At 36.9% G+C, this 16,773-nt stretch overlaps 1 protein-coding gene across 50 annotated transcripts in view; it reads right to left on the reverse strand.

The window, feature by feature from the left end:
- Positions 1-6,281: 6,281 nt before the first annotated feature.
- Positions 6,282-16,773, reverse strand: part of BAZ2B (bromodomain adjacent to zinc finger domain 2B) — a 396,738-nt gene continuing 386,246 nt past the window's right edge. For all 50 annotated transcript variants that reach the window (XM_054477916.2, XM_063647532.1, XM_063647507.1 and 47 more), the window contains 3 exons: positions 12,876-13,141; positions 12,122-12,265; positions 6,282-7,734 (listed from right to left, as the gene is read on the reverse strand). In XM_054477916.2, the coding sequence (XP_054333891.1) occupies positions 7,581-7,734; positions 12,122-12,265; positions 12,876-13,141 (564 nt within the window). In that variant the 3' untranslated portion in view covers positions 6,282-7,580. The remainder of the gene's footprint in view (positions 7,735-12,121; positions 12,266-12,875; positions 13,142-16,773) is intronic.

Genomic DNA, 16,773 nt, shown 5'->3' on the forward strand with positions numbered 1-16,773 from the left:
AGCAGATTGGGTTAAGCTATGTCTACATAAGATAAAAACTACAAAAAGGTAAATGAAAATTAAAGCTGTTCATGTGACTAGAAAAAAATGCTTGATACTGCTCAAGGAAACAAGAGAGGACACAAACAAATGGAAAAACATTCCATGCTCATGGATAGGAAGAATCAATACCGTGAAAATGGCCATACTGCCCAAACTAATTTATAGATTCAATGCTATCCCCACCAAGTTATCATTGACTTTCTTCACAGAATTAGAAAAAACTACTTTAAATTTCATATGGAACTAAAAAAGAGCCTGTATAGCCAACACAATCCTAAGCAAAAAGAACAAAGCTAGAGGCATCACACTACCTGACTTCAAACTATACTATGAAGCTACAGTAACCAAAACAGCATGGTGCTGGTACCAAAACAGATATATAGACCAATGGAACAGAACAGAGGCCTCAGAAATAATGCCACACATCTACAACCATCTGATCTTTGACAAACCTGAGAAAAACAAGCAACAGGGAAAAGATTCCCTATTTAATAAATGGTGTTGGAAAAACTGGCTAGCCATATGCAGAAAACTGAAACTTACACCTTATACAAAAATTAACTCAAGATGGATTAAAGACTTAAACGTAAGACCTAAAACCATAAAAACCCTAGAAGAAAACCTAGGCAATACCATTCAGGGCATAGGCATGGGCAAGGACTTCATAACTAAAACACCAAAAGCAATGGCAACAAAAGCCAAAACTGACAAATAGGACCTAATTAAACTAAAGAGCTTCTGCACAGCAAAAGAAACTATCATCAGAGTGAACAGGCAACCTACAGAATGGGAGAAGATTTTTGCAATCTAGCCATCTGACAAAGCGCTAGTATCCAGAATCTACAAAGAACTTAAACTAATTTACAAGAAAAAAAAAAACCCCATCAAAAAGTGGGTAAAGGATATGAACAGACAATTCTCAAGAGAAGACACTGATGCAGCCAACAGACATGAAAAAAAGCTCATCATCACGGGTCATTAGAGAAATGCAAATCAAAAGCACAATGAGACACCATCTCACGCCACTTAGAATGGCGATCATTAAAAAGGAAATAACAGATGCTGGAGAAGATGTGGAGAAATAGGAATGCTTTTACACTGTTGGTGGGAGTGTAAGTTCAATCATTGTGGAAGACTGTGTGGTGATTCCTCAAGGATCTAGAACCAGAAATACCATTTGACTCAGCAATCCCATTACTGGGTATACACCCAAAGGATTATAAATCATTCTACTATAAAGACACATACACACATATGTTTATTGCAGCACTGTTCACAATAGGAAAGACTTGGAACCAATTCAAATGCCCATCAATGATAGACTGGATAAAGAAAATGTGGCACATATACACCAGGGAATACTATGCAGCCATAAAAAAGGATGAGTTCATGTCCTTTGCAGGGACATGGATGAAGCTAGAAACCATCATTCTCAGCAAACTAACACAGGAACAGAAAACCAAACACTGCACGTTCTCACTCATAAGTGGGAGTTGAACAATGAGAACACATGGACATAGGGAGGGGAACATCACACACCGGTGCCTGTAGGGGGATTGGAGGCTAGGGGAGGGATAGCATTAGGAGGAATACCTAATGTAGATGACAGGTTGATGGGTGCAGCAAACCACCATGGCACGTGTATACCTATGGAACAAACCTGTACATTCTGCACATGTATCTCAGAACTTAAAGTATAATAATAATAATAAATGCTTGATACTTTTCAAAATTCAAAATCTGTAATAATAAGTTGTTAGGAAAAAATAATCCAAATATTGAGCACTGGTTGGGCAATAGGGAGAAAGAGCCCTCTTCCATTGACGGTAGGAGGCTAAACTGGTGCAGTTGTCTGAAGAGTAGCATGGCAATATCATGGCAAGTTAAACAAGTACAGATCTAACAACTGGGACATACTCCCCTGTGTAGATCCTAGAGAAACTCTTACCTCAGGATATTAGTTATCTATTGCCGGATAACAAATTACTCAAAACCGAGTGGTTTAAACCAACAATAAACGTTTATTATCTCATGGTTTCTGTGGGTCAAGAAGTCAGGAGTGGCTTAGCTGGGTAGTTCTGGCTCAGGGTTGCTTATGAAGTTTCAGTCGAGATGTTGGCTGGGGCTCCGGTCATCTGAATGTTTACCTTGGGCTGAAGGATCCACTTCTAAGATGCCTCAGTCATAGGGCTTGTAAGTTGGTGGTAGCTATTGGCTGCTCCATAGGGCTGGGCTGCTAAAGCATCCTAATAACATAGTGGCTGGTTTTGCCCAGAACAAGTAATCCAAGAGGACAAGTAATCCAAGAGGACAAGTAATCCAAGAGGACAAGTAATCCAAGAGAACAAGTAATCCAAGAGGACAAGTAATCCAAGAGAACAAGTAATCCAAGAGAACAAGTAATCCAAGAGAACAAGTAATCCAAGAGAACAAGTAATCCAAGAGGACAAGTAATCCAAGAGGACAAGTAATCCAAGAGGACAAGTAATCCAAGAGGACAAGTAATCCAAGAGGACAAGTAATCCAAGAGGACAAGTAATCCAAGAGGACAAGTAATCCAAGAGAACAAGTAATCCAAGAGGACAAGTAATCCAAGAGAACAAGTAATCCAAGAGGACAAGTAATCCAAGAGGACAAGTAATCCAAGAGGACAAGTAATCCAAGAGGACAAGTAATCCAAGAGGACAAGTAATCCAAGAGGACAAGTAATCCACGAGGACAAGTAATCCAAGAGGACAAGTAATCCAAGAGGACAAGTAATCCACGAGGACAAGTAATCCAAGAGGACAAGTAATCCAAGAGGACAAGTAATCCACGAGGACAAGTAATCCAAGAGGACAAGTAATCCAAGAGAACAAGTAATCCAAGAGAACAAGTAATCCAAGAGGACAAGGCGGAAGCAGCAGTGTTATTTTATGGCTTAGTCTGGGAATTCACAAAGCTATCACTATGCCATATTATGTTGGTCACAGAGATTAACCCCGACACAATGTGGAAAGGGATTATACATGGGCATGAATACTAGAAGGCAAGGGTCACTTGGGGATACCTTGGAAACTGGATTCCATATACAAGTCCATGTATTAAAAAAATCACTGCAGTATTATTTGCAGTGACAATGAGTTGCAGGCAACCTAGGTTTTCATTTCTAGAGAAATTTGTAAGTAAAATGTTGTGTGTGCCTCTGATGGAATACCTTATAGCAATGAAAACCAATGAACTAAAGTTACACATTTTTCCAACTCAAAAGAAACAGAAACAGAATTTAAAAACAATAAGATTTATAGCATAATGCAACTGATATATCTAAAAACCACTGTGTGTACATATGTATTTTTCATATTATATAAAGAAACATTGCTAAATAAATACTTAAGTGGTCGACTGGAAAGGCGTATTTTAAGTGGTTGTATATGGGGGAAAGTGGAGATGAACTGAAGAATGAAACAAAAAAAGTAACACAGAGGGGCTTTGCAAGAATAACGTAAAGAGTGTGCCATGAATTGAAGAAAGGAATTAATTACCTCCATTATTTGAGGTTTAAAAAAAATTCCTTTTTTTGGTAGAGTTGTAATGTGGCCAAAGCAAGTCTAAGAGATCTTGTTGAAGCAAGATTCCTAGCAGATAAGATTCTATTCATTTCCCTATTTTTTAAAGTCACATCCCTGTGGAAAGAAAATTTTAGTGGCTTGGCTGGGTGCAGTGGCTCACGCATGTAATCCCAGCACTTTGGGAGGCCGCGGGGGCGGATCACGAGGTCAGGAGATCGAGACCATCCTGGCTAACACAGTGAAACCCCGTCTCTACTAAAAATACAAAAATTAGCTGGGTGTGGTGGAGGACGACTGTAGTCCCAGCTACTCTGGAGGCTGAGGCAGGAGAATGGTGTGAACCCAGGAGGTGGAGCTTGCAGTGAACCGAGATTGCACCACTGCACTCCAGCCTGGGTGACAAAGCGAGACTCCATCTCAAAAAAAAAAAAAAAAAAGAAAAAAAGAAAGGAACATTTTAGTGGCTTATGTCTGTAATCCCAGCACTTTGGGAGGCTGAGGCAGGCAGATCATCTGAGTTTGAGAACAGCCTGGCCAATATAGTGAAACACCCGTCTCTACTGAAAATACAGAAATCAGCCAGGTGTGGTGGCACGTGCCTATAGTCCCAACTGCTCAGGAGGCTGAGGCACAAGAATCACTTGAACCCGTGAGGCGGAGGTTGCAGTGAGCTGTGATCATACCACTGCACTCCAGCCTGGGCGACCGAGCAATACTCTGTCTCAATAAAATAAAATAAAATAAAATAAAATACCTCGTTTATTCTCCTTGTTGAAATAAAATTCTTTTAGCAAGACACAAACCTCTTTCATTTCTCAAATGGAGATATTTGAAAAGCAAATAACCTTGAAAGAGGAAGCTCATAAATTAAATGTACAATTAGGAGTAAATGTCTGATAGCAGACTTCCTTGTTGAGGATGTGTTTGTTTAATGGGAGAAAGCTAAAGGAACGGAATTTTGAATTTCCTTAAAGAATATGGGGATTGAGGGGCTGGAAAAGAGAAGGAGCATGGAGGGGTATATTAAGGTACTAAAGACAGATTAGATCCTTCATAATTCAGATTAAAACTGATGCTTGTGACAGATTTTATTTTGGAATTGGAACAAGAAAAAGATCACCTTGCATTTATGGTTAATTTACTTCTTTTGAGTTTTAGGTGTACCTATAGACACATCTTCACCTGTTTAATTTTCACTGTGGTTAACAACTCAAATATTAATTTACTGTCTACGTACTGTTTCAAACTGATGATTATTTTCTGTGTTCAACAGTAGTGGATTGTTTGGTTATCCTTGGTTGGTCACCACTTGAGTGATAATCTAAATCTAAACTTGAAAGTAGGCCAGTTTCTTAATAATTTTCAGATTTTAGGACTAAAATGAAGAAGGTTCAGGTGAAAGCCTAATTTATCTTAAGGAAAATATGTTGTATATACTTGCAATTATGTGACAGCAGAGAGAGTTAGGATAATTTTTTTTTTAATTTGAGGAGAACAATGATATTGGTTTTATTGAGAATAAGCCCAACCTAGGGCACTGGGAGTGCATGAATCACTTACATAACAAGTGATCCACGTATGTATAGTAACCACTGTCACCTGCTCCAACCGCAGCCCTTGTGGGGTCATGCCCACTCAGTGTTTAACAGCTACCTCTGCTGAGTAACAACAATGAAGATACCAGTCCAAAGCAGCCAGTGTTTACCAAGCCTTCCTTTTTTTCCTATTTATTTTTAAAATTATCACTCTCAAAAAATTTTGTGTGTGTGTTTAAGTACTTTCTTATTTATGAGCCCCTCAGGCACCAGACATGTTATTATCAAGCCCCTTATATACCATCTAATATAAATTAACATAAGCATATATAATCTCTAAGGCAAAAAAAAAAATCATCATGAAGAATCCCCATGGAGCATCAGGCAGTTCTAGAAACACAAAAACCAGACACTTTTATTCACAGTGCTGCCTTCTTTCCTGCTCTACAAAGCATTTTTGCTTAAGCACCAGCCCCTTTAAGGCATCACTGCAATATCTGGTTAACAGAAACTGACATATTTACATAATAACAGCTGATTTTCATATGTCTTCACAAACAACCTAGAGATACTGAAAATACTCTGTGGCTTTGAAGCTTTGTGAAGTTGAAAAATTTTTTTCAAAACATTTCTATTCTCTCTTTATGATAAAAAACAGTGGACATTATCTAAGGCCCACTTCAAGGGGCTATAAGCTCCATGAAGGCAAGGCCTGTCTTGTACGCCAATGATTCTCCGGAGTCTGGCGGAGCCCAGCAGGGCAGCAAATTGTATTTCTTGAATTCTTGGAGAAATACATGTCTTATTAGACTAATTTATATATCCGTTTTTCTTCTTGACAATTGAGTTATTTGGCTACCCATAGAGGCATTTTTCAGACCAGAACAAGATCTAATGTATTCTACTATTTTCATCTTGAAAATGTGAAATAAGAAAGAAGACCAGGTCCAGAGACGTTTGCAGACCAGTGAGGCTTACAGGCTACAGAAGTTTGGCCACCTGACTTAAACTCACCCTCTTCCACCCAGGCCAGTGCTCTTTGAACCACACTCTACACACTGTTCCTCCTGTAGGTCTCTGTAAAAATCAAATTTAAATTAACTGGCTTTTAAAAAAGAATATATTTTCAGGTACATTAAGAAAAACTAAAAAATTAGTTTGTAAAAGTCTTTTATTGTATCCGTGCCACACATAGTGAAAAATAACACTCCTAAAAAAAGAATGCTACCTTTTCCACAACATTTTATTTTAAATAAAACTTCAAGTACTCTTACATAGGTACAAAAAAAATCTGATCTATTTGCCTCCAACAGGCCACCACAACACACAGTAGATAAAACACAGTGGTTACAAATGTCTTTTAAATTTATTTTTGAGGCAAGGCAAATGGGAGGGAAATGTTTCTATGAAAAAATACTGTGTGCGTAGGAAATTGTCACAATTTTATTCCACATGGATACAAATGATTATACTTTAATTTAGGCCCTGGTGGCTTAAAATTATATAACAAAATAGAAAAATGGAAAACTAATATCCCCTACACCCTGTTTCAAAGGCAGGCACTACCAAGATTAAGGAGACGCCACAGTGTTGGTAGAGGATAATTACTGTACAGACTGTATAGCTATCATTACCTTCAGACGAAAATAAAATGCTACAATCCTCTAAGGCATGAACAATAATGTCTGCAAACAATATATACACATAATACATATTTAAAACAAGACTTAATATAAACAAGAATGAACAGTATATACATGTCAATTTTTTCACTGTTTTGAAATACAATTTAACTACACAAGTGATGCAGCAACATATATATATATAAATGTACTTGTAACTCTACAGTAAAGTTTCTTTTTGGTGCTTTTATAGCACATCAGTGTAAACAGTTTAACTTGGCTTTGTTTTATATTTTAAAACATTCCTTGTTGTATTTTCAAGATTTAAAGCAATTTTCTAGTTCTTCCTTTTCACAGAAAACGAAGATTCTGGATGTGGTTTAATCATAAATAATTCATAAAATTAAATACATTCACTAAAAAATAAACTACAAAGTAAAAAAATGAAAAATAGATATTTATTGAGAGGGAAAGGAGAACCATTTCCCACATTAGAGCTCTGGTGTTGAGTATTCAGTGCGATTTGATATATTTTAATTGCTATTGCACTATAACACCCTTTCCTTTGAAAATTCTTTGGGTGTGCTTCCCTGTTCTACCTAAATTAGCTGATAAATCACACAAACCAATAACCGAGGGCCTTGGTTGTTGTAGGAATGAAGCCTTTAAAAATGGTATCATTCTTCTGATACTTTTTTTTTTTATACTTATCTTAAGGAAAAAGAAAGTCATTATGTATGTGCCTTGCACGTTTATGTAAATACAGTTCACATTGCTGGTCTCATTTGTCCTTGTTTAAAAGGAAAAAAAATAAAGAGATTATTATAACTTCAGCTCACTTTGAAAGTATCTGTCCACTTTTTTTCAAAATACTTCCTCATATTGTGGCCAGCTCTGCCTATATCAGAATCATCTTCATTAAATGTTTCACAGTTGTCAAAAACAAGCCTGACATCTAGAGCAAAGGTTTCAAGGTTTGGATACCTGAAAGAAAACACATAATTAGACATTGCGTTCATAGAGTGGATTTGTTTTGTAAACAAATGAAGAGTTAATAAAGGGTAAAAATGAAAGAAAAATGATTAGGATACCTGCATTTAAACTGATATAAAATATATGATATCCTCTTATAAATGGAACATTTAAACATTTTTGTATGTTCTGGAACATACTGGATTTAAAGAACAGGTTAAATGAAAAAATAGGTTTCTCCAAAGATCAAAACATATTTCAACTGGCATTTTCCCCATAACCCAACTCCTGTTTGACCTGTATCACACAATTCCGTCACAGGACCTATCCCACTTGACTAGTTTATTAAGTTCTCTGACCAAATGTATCACTTGCAGGATCCTATTATCCATGTTAAAAAATGCTCAGCTGCAGTAGAAATCATGTCAATGCTCCCCATGCAACGATAAAAATTACACTTGTCCTGTTGCTTTTATATACACCCCAAGATATGGTGCTCTGCATTGTCTTCCCCATTTCCCATTTCTCTTCTCTTCATATATGCTCTTCTGCCCAAGCAATAGAGTATGATGAACCCAAACAAGCAAAACAAGCATATGCTATCTCTCTACTAGAGGTAACATTATGAGGGTCTGTCTTTCAACAAGAAGCACTGTGGCTTCTGTGCTTTTCTGGCGGGATAAGCCCAATTCTCTTTCTCTGTAGAAAAACAGAAAAGAGAAAAGAAAGGTGAATGAATCTGCATAAGCTTATTAGTAAGAAGGGAATGGTCATTTCAAGCCAACTCAAGCCAATTCAATACATTTTAAAAGATAGCTTTTAGAAATGCAAATTTTAAGTTAACTCTAACCTATGACAAGCTGGATACTAAAATAATGTAACCATTAAAAATATCCCATGAGTGTAAATTAGTACAACCACTATGGAGAACAGTTTGTAGGTTCCTCAAAAAAACTAAAAACAGAGCTACCATGTGATCCAGCAATCCCACTGCTGAGTATATACCCAAAAGAAAGGACATCAGTATATGAAAGAGATATTTGCATTCCTATGTTTGGTGCAGCACTGTTCACAATAGCCAAGATTTGGAAGCAATCTAAGTGTCCATCAACAGACGAATGGATAAAGAAAACGTGGTACTTAAACACAATGGAGCACCATTCAGCCATAAAAAAAGAATGAGATTTTGTCATTTGAAACAACGTGGATCAAACTGGAGGTCATTATATTAAGTGAAATAAGCCAGGCACAGAAACACAAACATCACGTGTTCTCACTTATTTGTGGGATCTAAAAATCAAAACAATTGAGCTCATGGAAATTGAGTAGAAGGATGGTTACCAGAGGCTGGGAAGCACAGTGGGAAGGTGGGGATAGTTAATGGGTACAAAAAAATAGAAGGAATGAATAAGACCTAGTATGTGACAGCACAACAAGGAGACTATAGTCAATCATAGTTTAATTGTACACTTTAAAATAAGTAAAAGAGTAGAATTGGATTATTTGTAACACAAAGGATAAATGCTTGAGGTGATGAATACCCAATTTTCCATGATGTGATTATTATGTATTGCATGCCTGTATCTCATGTAGTCCATAAATATATACACCTACTGTGTACCCGCAAAAATTTAAATAACAATTAAAAAAAGAGAAATACCCTATGAGGCACTGACGCTGTGAGACCTTGTCAAAGTGGAATTCTATTTCTTTGGTGAAATATCTTGTAAGACCTTTGACTCGCTTCTTCTGTGTGATAATGAAAGAAATATTTCTCTATGTGTAATGTGCTCACAGAGTTAAGTCAGCCCTTATGTAACCTCATCCATTTTCCTAGGAATTATTTGCTTATTTTTATTGAGGTTAAGAAATTCACATAAAATTAACCATAGTAAGGTGGACAGTTCAGTGGCATTTAAGTCACAACACTGTATTATCGTCCCCTCTAAAACACTGTCCTCACCCTGAAAGGAAACATCATACTCATTAAACAGTTATTCCCCATTCCTCCCTCTTCCCAGTACCTGGCAACCACCAATCTTCTATCTGTCTCTATGGATTTATCTATTCTAGACACTTCATCTAAATGGAATCATATAATCTGTGTGGGAATGATTTTTATAAAATATTTTAAAGTGGATTTGAGAACTACTTCTGTCTTTGTTCCTTACCCTAAGAAAAGGTTAATGATTAGCATTAGGGAGAGTGGAATCCAGGAGAGAATTCTAGCTGAGATCCTAGGTGAAAAAAGTATACAACTCATGTGTGTGTCCTTCCTTTATGGGATGGGGCAGCTAATGGAACTCAGAAAAATTCATTTAAGTAGGCCCCTCCCTCTATTCTAAAAATTTCTAGTTTAAAAATTTGAAATATGGTTTGTGAGTTTTGGTTCCAACTCATTAATTTGGGTTTAATCAAACAACTCAAAGTGGAGAGTTCGAGGAGCTTGAATCCACGGAAATTTTGCTTCCCACACACCTGGCATCACAAACAGGATTACACAGACTGTTTCCTTCTCTCTTCCTCTTCCCCTGTGACTTCCTCCATTCATTCAAAGGAGCTGATTTTGTAGCTTTTTTTTTTTTTTTTTTGAGACAGTCTCACTCTGTTGCCCAGGCTGGAGTGCAGTGGCGAGATAGCTCACTGTAACCTGCACCTCTGGTTTCAAGTGATTCTCGTGCCTCATCCCTAAGTAGCTTGGGACTACAGGCATACACCACCATGCCCAGCTAATTTTTGTACTTTTAATAGAGACGAGATTTCACCATATTGGCCAGGCTGGTCTTGAACTCCTGACTTTAAGTGATCCATCTGCCTCCACCTCCCAAAGTGCTGGGATTACAGGCGTGAGCCACCTCACCTGGCCCATATGATTTTGTAGCATTTTTTTGTTATATATATTTCTAAGCCTATTTGTTTTAGGAATTTTGAGGTTTACGTTAATCTTTTATCCAGGAATTGGAAGATCATGGAAGTTAAAATCAAGAGTTAATTTAAATACTAGTAAAGTCTTCACGTGTAATTCTTTTTCTTGGCCATGTTAATTATAAATTTCATTGTGCCATCTACCTAGACAACTATTTTGATAGAACAAACAAAAGAGGCTGGGTGAGGTGGCTCACGCCTGTAATCCCAGCACTTTAGGAGGTGGGGGCGGGCGGATCACCTGAGGTCAGGAGTTCGAGACCAGCCTGGCTAACATGGTGAAACCCTGTTTATACTAAAAATACAAAAAATTAGCCAGGCATGGTGGCGCGCACCTGTAATCCCAGCTACTTGGGAGGCTGAGGCAGGAAAATCACTTGAACCCGGGAGGCAGAGGTTGCAGTGAGCCGAGATGCACCATTGCACTCTAGCTTGGGCAACAAGAGTGAAACTCCGTCTCAAAAAAAAAAGAACAAACAAAAGAACTAGTCCATATCTAGATAACAGTGTTTGCATATTGGAACCAATCAGTACCAATCAATCATTTAAATGCTTCCTTAATTTAGGCAGGTCCCTTCTGTAATTAAAAAATAATAAAACAAAACAGACATAAACCTTTGGACGGCTGTTATTTCATCCTCCAAAGAAATAAATTAGTCATTTGGTCAACCTAGTAAATCACTTGATATATGTGAGGGACGCTGATCATTATAAGTTCTATTTAACTCTTCTAAATTGAATATAAATCATAGAGAACAGTTATTTTCACCGAAAGAATGTATAGGAAGAACTAAATAATATACTGGACAATAACAATGTAATTAAAATATATATTGTATGAGTATCAGGAAAGCCTCCCAAAGTAAGTAACTTTATTCTTGGAATAGGATTGCAAAGAGAATATGGTAGAGAAGAGCAAATAACAGTTTTCTCTTCTGCATTTAATAAATGGAATTTTGGTATTCTCCAATAACTCACATTAAAGCTCTTAATATGTAAAGCTTCCAAAGATCTTCTATTTCTACATTGTGATAATCTAACAATATTTGAGTCAATTTTTGTTAAATCCATATGACGTGTGGTTGATACTCCATGGATGCAAAATACAAATTCCAGCTTATATGTTACTTACTTTGGGAGGCTCTCCTGATACTTTTCCTTACCTTCAGCTTGCGTTTGTGGTGCTCTTTCAATGTCAAAAGCAGGTTTATTACATTGGTTTTTAATTTCTTAAATAATTTTAGTTGGTTTCTCTTCTATACTATTCTACTCTAACCAAATACGCACATACACATACACACACACACACACACACACACACACACACACACACACACACACACACACACACACCTGCCTCAAAGGCAGGGCCTATATCTTGCTGTTAATTAAAATATCTTTGGCTCACTACAAATATGCCTAGCATATATCAGGTATTCAATAAATATTTAGTGAACTGAAATGATTTACTTACTGTCCACTACTTAGTTTCTCTCTAATTGTGGAAAAATCCATAGGCTTCTTAATAACTTTCTTATAACCAGGAACAAGTTTCAAGTTTACAGGAAGTAGAAAAGGCCATGCATCCTCATGAGTTTCCATTTCAGTCAGAATCATACTAAAGAAAATAATATTTGAAATCAGTATCCATACTTTACAACTGTCTTATTTTTTAATTAAAAAAGCTTTCAGTTATTATATATATGAGAGATATATATATATATGAGACAGGGTCTTGCTCTATAGCCCAGGCTGGAGCACAGTGGCACTATCTCGGCTCACTACAACCCCTGCATCCCGGGTTCAAGTGATTCTCCTGCCTCAGCCCCTCGAGTAGCTGGGATTATGGGTGCACGCCACTACACCCAGCTAATTTTTGTATTTTTAGTACAGACAGGGTTTCACCATGTTGGCCAGGCTGGTCTTGAACTCCTGACCTCAGGTGACCCACCTGTCTTGACCTCTCAAAGTGCTGGGATTTCAGGTGTGAGCCACTGTGCCAGGCCCAATTATAATCTTCCAAATAAAAACTCAATGCAAATTAACATTAAAAGAAGATAAACGAATACATTTACTATACTTTTACTTATGCATTTTCTTAACATTTATGCTTTACATTTTTTTATTTACATAAATTGTCAGAAAGAAAGCTTTAATATGGTAAAAGGTTTCTAAACAAATAAAATGGGACATTATAAATACACAGTGCATGAAAATGGAAATAATACCTGCAAAGAGCTAGGTCCTTGGAGTCATCTCTTTTAGGTTTCTTAACTGAAGTAAAACTTTCTTGTTTTGACAAGCTAATAGAAGTGTTTTCCTCCATTTTTCTTTTCTTGAGGTCTTTGTTTCCTCTTTTTAGTGAACTACTTGTAGATGCAGAGTCTTCATCTTCAGTATCTCCTGTTAAAGTTACCTTCTTGCCTTTCTTTGACTCATTAGTCTTTTTTCCTTTGACATGAAGTTTTTTGATTTTTAGAGTTTGACCACTTGCCTTTAATTTAAAAAAAAGTAAATGAGGTGTAAGAAAGTGACTGTCTACAGACCTATTATTTTAAATTATGAAAGTCTGACAGGACAAACAAGTAAAAAGAATAACTCTGATCTAGAATGTTGATAACTATTATTCTTAAGAGAGATCTGTGTATTTTTTCCTCTCATAATATAAGGATAAAATCTAATAAGACATGAAAAGTCTATTCATCTTAAGAATTCTTAAAACTTGAAGATGCTGATCTCATGGTAATTCATCTACCGAAGGTGTGTGTAGTATTCTTTCAGTCTAGGTCACTACTTGAATGAGTTTAAGGATATAAAAGAATTCTCTTTTGGAGCACAACAGAATTAGGAACAAAGATGAATATAAATGAAAATAGACAGATTGTTAATAAGAAAGTTGAAGAGGTAAATAAAAAGCCAGGCCAAAAAATGAAAAATAGCTAAGGAAGTGTCAAACAGAGAAGTCCAAGTGATCAAATCTACTAGAAATTGATTTGATTTTTTTTCCTGGATAAAAGATAAAAGGTATTTGCAATAAGAAGAGAGTTCCACAAACTTGTGGTTCCCAGGGGTGAACAAAGCAGTGGTGAAAGATGGGGCAAAAAGATGTCTGTTTTTGAGAAAAACAACATAGAAAGAAATGACATAAAGGACATTATACTTGGAATCAAAGGATAGGAATTCCAGCTATGGCTCTGCTACTAACTTTAAGCAAAAATATTTGTGAGGCCCTGTTTTCTCATTTAAAAAATAAGGATGACAAGCCACATATTTGCTGAAGTCATTCTAGCTCTAGAATTACATGCAAAAATTAACTCTCAACGTGGTCTTATGCAATATAACTACAAATTGCAGGCAGCGCACTGATGCAACAAGAAGGGTGCTCCACCCTGTATTCATAAAGAAAAAAAAATCTGCCTTTTGGGAGTTAAATGTTATAATAAATATAACAGATCATGAAAGAAAGATACGTAAACTTCTGGCAACGTATGGCTTTTATTTTTATTTTCCAAATATGTGGTACACACCAAACACTTTTAGAAAACTACTATTCCCTTAACCAGATTGTTAAGAAATCCTAGACTGCAAAGTCACATAATCAGTGTAGCAATAATTTAAAGTTGGCTGCAATCTTTTTTTTTTTTTTTTTTTGAGGCAGTCTCGCTCTGTTGCCCAGGCTGGGAGTGCAGTGGTACAATCATGGCTTACCGCAGCCTCAACCTCCTGGGCTCAAGACATCCTCCCACATCAGCCACCCGAGTAGCTGGGGCTACAAGTGTGCGCCACAATGCCTGGCTAATAAAGTTGGTTGTATTCTTAAAATTGGCTGAAAAACATTCCTTTGGAGTATTTCATAGCAGTTTCTTTGAGGATTTCATGACCCCTGCCAGTACATTACTTAAAAATGCTCTTAAGCAGTTAAAATTATTTGCTTCTTTATTGGCAGCTTAAAGTATAGTTAAGGAGATATTTTAATTGACTCAATAAGGCAAACCATAAATGCAACACTTTCACCATATCATATCAAAGAATCACAACCCCCGTCACTAACTGAAATAATTAATATGTTTTATTCAGTCTCTTCTCCACTTAGTTATTTATATTCATTAAAATCTGATTATTTTGGGTTTTTATATTACACTGTGCTTTTACTCTGAATCTCTGAAATCATTAAAAAAAGATAACTTAATATAATGAAGAAAAAGTCCATTTAATGACAAGTTAGATTAAATAGCTGTGTTACTTAAAACAGAATAAAATTTTAAGAATAGTGGGCCAAAACATCTATCTGAACTAAAATATTATTTGGGATAATTTTCTAACAAATTAATATTCACGTTAAGAAAATATGAAATTGGGCCAGGCGCGGTAGCTCACGCCTGTAATCCCAGCGCTTTGGGAGGCCAATGGGGGCGGATCGCCTGAGGTCAGGAGTTTGAGACCAGCTTGGCCAACATGATGAAACCCTGTCTCTACCAAAAATACAAAAATTAGCTGGGTGTGGTGGTGCACGCCTGTAATCTCAGCTACTTAGGAGGTTGAGGCACAAGAATCACTTGAACCTAGGAGGTGGAGGTTGCAGTGAGCTGAGATCACACCACTGCACTCCAGCCTGGGTGATGGAATGAGACTCAGCCTCAAAACGAAAAAAAAAAAAAAAAAAGTATGAAATTGAAATCACAGAATCAAAAAACTTGTGATTTTTTAAAGACAAAAAAATGATGTGTGTCAGCTGATCTCATTAGATAGTGCACATACACATACTTTAAAAGCAAACTTTTATCAAGTTACTCTGTTACCTGATTACTTCGCTCTTGGGCAGGGTATCACCCCAACACCCATCACCTTTTCTTGGCTACAGTACAAATTCAAAGAGGAACTTAGTGGGTCTTAAGCAAAACTCATCAGATTTCATGAACAATGGTACATATCTTTCTTGTTTATATATTGATAGAAGTCACGGACTGGTGGCTCACAGGCTCCAAACAGGTCACAGAATGTATTTGGTTCATATAATGCTTGTAAAAATTCTGAATTTGTTTCTAATATTTAATATTTGGGAGGACATAAAAATCCATAGTCTTGACTTCCCTTGAAATATTAGTGGGTTCTGGAACATGGGGCCCACATTCCTACATGACAACAATTCGGTGGAGTTGAGCTTTGACTATTAAATTTAAATAGGGCCATGACTCCCCTGTTTGCCACAGTGCCCACGAGGGGTCCAAAGAACTCTTTCATGTCATTTACTTGGCTTTTGTAGGCACTGAAGTTTGAAATGTCTAATATGTGAGTTTGTGTGTGTATGTGTGTGTGTATCTAAGACTGTATATTCATATAATTGGCCCTCCATATCTGCAGGTTCTACATCTGTGGATTCAACCAGCTGCAGATGGAAAATATAAAACAAAGGCCGGGCACAGTGGCTCATGCCTGTAATCCCAGCACTTTGGGAGGCCAAGGCAGGCAGGTAACTTGAGGTTAGGAGTTCGAGACCAGCTTGGCCAACATGGCAAAACCCCATCTCTACTAAAAATACAAAAGTTAACCAGGCATTGTGGTGCACGCCTGTAATCTCAGCTACTCAGGAGGCTGAGGCAGAAGAATCGCTTGAACCCAGGAGGCGGAGGTTGCAGCAGTGAGCCAAGATCGTGCCACTGCACTCCAGCCTGGGCAACAGAGTGAGACTCTGTCTTAATGGGAAAAAAAAAAAAAAAGAAAATATAAAGCAAAAAATCCAACCCCCTCATAACAAAACAACAATTAAAAAATAATAAATAAAAAACAATATAGTCTAACAACTATTTGCATAGCATTTATTGGGTATTTATTGCATAGTTTTATTGGGTATTATAAATAATCTAGAGATGACTTAAAGTATACAGGAGGATGTGTGTAGGTTATATGCAAATAATATTCCATTTTATATAAGGAACTTGAGCATCTGTGACTCTGGTATCCACGGTGGATCCTGGAGCTAATCCCTTGCAGATCTGCAGATACTGAGGTATAGCTATGTTGTATATATATGCACACGCACACAAACAAACTCATACACATCTTTTCGATTCTGTGATCCTGTGATCACATATATACATACATACACACACACACATACACGCAGAG

Source organism: Pongo pygmaeus, chromosome 11 (assembly GCF_028885625.2).
Source record: "Pongo pygmaeus isolate AG05252 chromosome 11, NHGRI_mPonPyg2-v2.0_pri, whole genome shotgun sequence".
Lineage (NCBI taxonomy): Eukaryota > Metazoa > Chordata > Mammalia > Primates > Hominidae > Pongo > Pongo pygmaeus.